Source organism: Triticum dicoccoides, chromosome 5A, assembly GCF_002162155.2.
Source record: "Triticum dicoccoides isolate Atlit2015 ecotype Zavitan chromosome 5A, WEW_v2.0, whole genome shotgun sequence".
NCBI lineage: Eukaryota > Viridiplantae > Streptophyta > Magnoliopsida > Poales > Poaceae > Triticum > Triticum dicoccoides.
In genome coordinates this window covers 186,388,205-186,394,389 of record NC_041388.1, presented here as the reverse complement: position 1 = coordinate 186,394,389, position 6,185 = coordinate 186,388,205, and the positions used below count along the sequence as shown (strand labels likewise).

Genomic DNA, 6,185 nt, shown 5'->3' with positions numbered 1-6,185 from the left:
CAGCATCAGCGTCTATGGGCGTCGTTTAACCTCCTTGGAGGTGTCGTCGTGGAGTCCTGCATCCTCCTACACCCTCGGATCTTGTTGTTCGGGTGGAAGTATCAGGCCTGGCTGGGTCGGGCGATGGCGTCGACATCGTTGCTTCCCTCTTTGGGGCGTCGCCTTGAAGTGCTTCAGATTCCGTTTGCGCGCTCCATGGGTTGGACGCTCGCAGCATTGCGGCTGGCAGGTGCCCGTCCGACAATGCGGATGTTTGCGCGGCTTCATGTATGTGGCAACGATGGCGGCTTTGGGAGGAGTTAGGGGTGTTGTTGTGCCCTGCTAATCGGTCTTTTCGGCGTGTTTGAGGGGTTGCCATTCATCACTTTGTTTCTATGAAGTCAGAGCTATCGAGGAGGATCTGGTGGTGGTGACGATGACACGAGGCGCGTGGTCGGTTTCGGCGCTGGCTCAACACAAGCCTAAAGCTTTTCTCCTACAATGCTCGTCGATAGAGTAGGAGATGCCTGGTCGTTGGTGTGTGTGGCCAACCGTTTGGCATTAGCCGGCGCAGGCCTCGATGCTTGTTTGTGATGAGGGATTCTTTGATGGTTGTCGATGGTGGAGTTAGAGTCAACCTCGCGAAGGCGTGATGACCATGACGCCAGGATGCAACCTCGACAACATGTGGGTTGCCAGGTCGCCCTATGTGCCTTGTTTTGTGAGCGTGATGTGACGGTTTTCGCCCGGTTTTTCAATAATTAACCAAACAATTCTCTTCGACCTTTTTTAGTGAATCAGGCAAGGACCGCGTTTAAAAAAAACTCCTTTGGTCGCTCCCGCGGGTGGCCTGGGAGCGAACCAAGCCACCAACCCCAGCGCCACAGCCCCGGTTCCTCCTCCCCTTGTCGTCGTCGGAGGGCGTCGCCGAGGCCCTTCCCTCCTCTCGCTCGGATTTGGCTGGCGCGGGCTGCCCGAATCGGCAGGGGTTCATGTGTTGCGCTGGCGAGGATGCTCGCGTCCGTGGTGTGGCGGCGAGGCCCCGTCGGCTGGGCCGCCCGCGTGCAGGGGCTCTCGGTAGCCTGGTAGGTGAAGAGGTGTGGGTGTGCGATGCCGACTCATGGAGGTCCGAGGTGAGTCCCGTGTGACGGATCTATCGGCTCCGGTGACGGCTATGGGTGCCGCTGATGCGTGGAGGTCGGGGCTCCACGAGGTACGGTTGGCTACAGTGGCTGCTCGGTCCTTCGCCGACTTGCTTGTCTGTGGGAGGTTGTGGCTGGTGGTCTTGCCGACGCCGGATTGACGTGCGGTTACGGGCGATAGTAGCTTGGGTGAAAACCTTGTCTCCTCCGTGGGCCTTTGACCAGTGATGATGTCGGCCTTGGGCGTCGTAGACCTTCCTGTAGGCATCGTGGCATTGCTCTTGCACCCTCCTCATGTTGGATCCGGCCGTCGCTGCAACTCCGAGGGAAACCCTAGCCCCCGAGCGATCGGATGATGGCGGCGACGTATCCCCTCTCGAGGGCTTCATCTTTGTAACTGGGCATCAGCAAGCGGGACCAGTGGGAGGTGATGAAGTTGTCACTGAGGCTTCTATGACAATGGTGCCACGAGGGACGATGTAGGAGACGCGACTTTGGCTGATGTGGGATGGCCTCGGCTGGTTTGTTGCTTTGACGTCGAAGCTGCGGTGGCGGGGCCCTATGGTGTACGATGACGGGTAGTAGGTGGTCTATTCGATGATCTTCCACGACGCCAGCCTTGCCTGGTTCTCCTTCGTAGCTTTCCGTCGGCGTCGGAGCGCATCTTGTCGTGGTGGCTAAGGTTTGGCGTGGATCTTCATGTCACTCCACACATCATTTTCAATGTGGGTTGGTTCAACGATCGTCTTTGGCAAAGTCATAGTCATTTCTCAAAGTGTGGGATGGCAATGACGCCTCTAGGGGAGAAGTGATGACGATGACGTTGTTGTATTGTCTCGACATCGCCCTCTTTGGAGTGACGTGTGTGGGTATCTTGTGTGTGTGCCTCTCAATGGTTTGTCATGGTTTTCCACGGCAACTCTCTTCTGCTTATTTAATAGATGAGGCAAATCTTTTGCCTTCGTTTCAAAAAAAAAAAAGGCTCTGTATCCTGGTCGCATGCTACCCTCCAAAGACATTACACACTAGGGAAGGGGCAGCTGGATATAACTGAGAAAATCCTTGGCACAATGTAACTTCACCAAATAACACAACACAAGTGGAAAATATGATTTCAAGAATCTGGCAACACATGTCTGCCACCTCATGAACAAAATTCTAAAATCAAATTACATGAAACACCAAATGAAAGAAAAGCCTAGATATTTACATCAGAAGTGAAATTCTAGCATCCTACCTGAGGAGTCTCAAGAGGCGATAAGGAACACAACATAGCGCGCTAGGTCAAGGAATCAGTGGTTCTCATTCGGAACATAGAAATCGAAGGTGACATCAACATTACCAGATGATTCTCCAGTGTCCTTGAAGTCAACACCAACGATTTTTCCTCTGTACTGCTCTTCAGATTCCTGGTACTCAGGCTTTACACGGCGCACTGGAACAGTCACAGAATACACTGTGCCAAGGCCAGCATCAGTCGAGATATCCACTTGTACATTATCACGTGATTCAATCTCGACAAATTCAGATAGTGCCTCAACAACGTTTTCCACTATCTTTTTCTTTGCTTCGTCACTGACCTCGCACCTGTCGGAGAATAGAATCATCTTCAGCCTCTGCTTTGCAATACTTGCATTTGTGTTCTCATGTATGGTTGGTGCTGGGAAGATTATCTTCCAAGCCAGTTTCAGACGGTCAAGAAATCCCATATTAACAATACTGTGAAGGAAGCCTTCCATGTCTTGAGTAACAGGAGAGAAGTCCCGCCTTGAAAGAGCAGAGCAGGCACTAGATATCCGTGGACAGCTTTGGCGCTCAATGCATAGTCGTCCTGGTGTAAGCATGAGCTTGCTAGATGCAACACGAGGAAAAGCACGAAAGCATCCCTGGGGAATTATATAAATAGGTCAGTCTCTATCTCTACTACTTCAAAAAAGAATAGCGTCCCTTTTCCTGCCAAGCAGAGTGCTTCATCCAACCTTACATATGTTCCTCCCTTCCCTCTCTGCATTTTTCTTTTTTTTTTCCTCCTATCTCTGGTTTTTTCACCGATTTTCCTTGAAAACCGTCTTAACTGTCCCACCTTTTATTGACTTACCAGATAAAATATTATGTTTTCTTTGCTAAGCTAATAAGTTCTTAACAAATAAGTGATTTTTATTTAGGTAGGTAAATCACGGGCATGATTTATAAACATTTACACTATGACATTAATATGGGCAGGTAAATCATGGGCTAACGTACTAGAATATTTATATCATGTTGCATCGCACGGTCATGCATGCAATGCAAGGCAGAAGAAAACAGAACTTCACAAAATAATCAATTTAAAAATTTCAGTGGACAGAAAGGACTATGGTAGGAAGAAACACCATGCATGGGTGAGCAAGACCAAACACAAACGAGTGTTTGATTAACTGTGCTTTTGTAAGGATCCTAGTATATTCAGCATCAAGATCCTATGATTGCATCTCTGCAGCACACACATGATCACCCCTAGTAGGATCAACAGCCAATACCTTATGTCATACTGATTTTTTTTCAACAAAATTATGCAACAACAGGATTACCAGGGTGCATAACATGGCCAGTATCTGTAAACAGGTATAAAGCAGCACATAAGGGTAGATATAACAGACAGGCATGTAAACACACATTTGCATTTCTGCAACAACAAAAATGAAGGATGTGCATCTCTAAAAGGAAAAGGCCCAATTGAGCAAAGCAATGGCAATACTGGTACAGAAGAATCATAACTGAGTAAATAAATCATATCTGGAGATCCGTAAACCTCAGGATTGTTCATTCTACTTCTGTAGACAAGAACATTCTACTGTGTGCTGTTTCTCATGCGTGCCATAAAGTTAATAAACCAAATTCCCTAAATCATTAAGTTCTTCATTTTATGTTCCTTGCAAGCGCTTCAGCATCCATACTCAGCTAGGAGGAAGGTGCTGGGTGGCTAGACACATGCTCTCTAGATTGTCTACCAAGTACTGACGGAGTCCTCCTTCGGAAATATAGTACTCCCTCCGATCGCAAATAATTGTCGCTGCTTTAGCAACTTTAGTATAAAGTTATACTAAAGCAGCGGCAATTAATATGGATAGGAGGGAGTACATTATTTGACAGTCCAACTATTTTGGAAATCATAGGGCGTAATTTGACTGTCCAAGTTCAAGGTTTTTCAAATAATTAATCCAATAAATGTGAGTGATGTTATACAAAATTGATACTGTTGCATTTGTACTCTATATCACTTTCTTATGATTGTAATTTTATAACTGTTGACAAAACATTGTTCACGAAATTTATGGTCAAAGCTCACACTTGGGCAGTCAAACTAGTCCCTACATTTCCAACCCGAGAGAGTAGATCTGAACATATTTCAGTATACTAAATGTGATGTCCAGAAGGCATTTTAATAGTGCTTATACAAGATGAAATAAGCAACACACTACAGACAAGAAGTACAAAGCTGAAAAGGGCGAGAAACGCAAATCAGACAAGAGATGGAAAGCACAAAATTTTGGATGACCAGATTTTGCAACCATGGTTGACGCTCCTAGCCACTGCTAACATGCCCAGCAGCTTACTTGCATCACCAACCGAATCGACACAACATTGAAGATGTCAAGCCCACTAGGTTTCGCGGCCGCGCCTACAACTGATCTTCCATGGAGCCAGTCATAAATTCAAACAGACTCCCAAGGACAATGAAAGAAATCGATGCGGAAGCAGAGAGAAGCTCTTAGCTCTGATTTTGTGGTGTGTAGCAATCGACAGGCACTTAGCATAGAGATTAGGGTTTTGAGGGAAATGGGGATGGGGAGGATGACCTTGGAGTTGGCGGCGCGTCGGACCGGCGCGGAGAGGGACATAGCGGAAGGAGCGAGGATTGCGCTGGCCTCGCCGGATACGCGGCCGGAGATCGCCGTCGCTGTCGCCATCACCATAGGTGCCCGAAGAGCTAGGGTTTTGCTTTTCAGTCCTTTGTTTCTTCTTTATTATTGCCCTTCTCTTTTCTGTCTAGACGCCCCGGTCGGTAGGGGAACGGAGAAATCCACGCATCATGGAACTCCAAGTCTCCAACACGTCAGTTCAAAAAAAAAAAAGTCTCCAACACGTGCCGACGTATTTTCTCCACTCGTCTTCCTTTGAGTTTTTTTTTTTTTGAAAAGTCTTCCTTTGAGTTGGAACCCACAAAATGCCCAAAGTTTCTCCACAAACGGACCTGCGCCGATTTTTCTGTCCGCCTTGACTATCTTCGGCAAGAGCGTGCGGTGCCCTCCCTTAGAGGAACTCCAACAAGAGACCCGAACGGACGGCGTTTTTGTCCGTTTTTTATTCGTTTAAGTCGGTCCGGCGGATACAAATGTCCGGCGCTGTGTTTGAATCGACGCGAGCGCCCAACGCTGGCCCGATCCATTTCGTCGTCGCGCCAAATAAAAGTATTGCAAGCGGTTTGAAAATAAATATATGCATTTAATTAAACATAAAAGTCGACCACGAAGGCTGGCGAAAGTCCACGTTACATTAATAAAAACACTAAAAACTAGACGACGTGCTGCCCTAGGCCCAGGGCCGGCCCAGGGGAACGCCGTGTTCCAGACGGCGGCGATGCCGGGCTTTGTCGCCGCTGCCTGGGCCTGGCGCGCCTCCTCGTCGGCCTCGCGCTCGAGCATCTGCAGACGCTCGCCCTCCCGGCGCTCCTTGGCCAGCCGAACGCGGCGCCAGTGGTCGAGGTAGGCCGCCTCCTGCTTCTCCGTCGCCCCGAGCCAGATTGGCGGAGCGCTGACCCACTCGCGCACTATCCCGGTCCAGGAGTAGCGCTCGCGGTAGGCCGGCTTCTCCAGCTCGGCTTTGGGCGGAGACAGCGGGGCCACCGGTGGCACGACGCAGTCGCCCGCCGTGGAGAGGGCCATGGCCTCCGCCATGGCAGCCTCGAAAGCCGCCTCGTCCGCCTCCCTCCATCGCTCCTCCTCCTCGCTCTCCTTGATGGCCGCCTGGTAGGCGGCCTCGGCCTCCTGGTCCTCGTCGTGGACGACGAGCGCGGGCGGCGGC

At 49.7% G+C, this 6,185-nt stretch overlaps 1 protein-coding gene across 1 annotated transcript; it reads right to left on the bottom strand.

Moving 5' to 3' along the window:
* Positions 1–2,168: 2,168 nt before the first annotated feature.
* LOC119300686 (cell division topological specificity factor homolog, chloroplastic-like) lies at positions 2,169–5,152 on the bottom strand. The gene is made up of 2 exons (XM_037577585.1): positions 4,961–5,152; positions 2,169–3,007 (listed from the first exon to the last, which is right to left on the bottom strand). Exons 1-2 carry the CDS (start codon positions 5,075–5,077, stop codon positions 2,414–2,416), a joined length of 711 nt encoding a protein of 236 aa, XP_037433482.1. The 5' UTR covers positions 5,078–5,152; the 3' UTR covers positions 2,169–2,413.
* Positions 5,153–6,185: the final 1,033 nt, after the last annotated feature.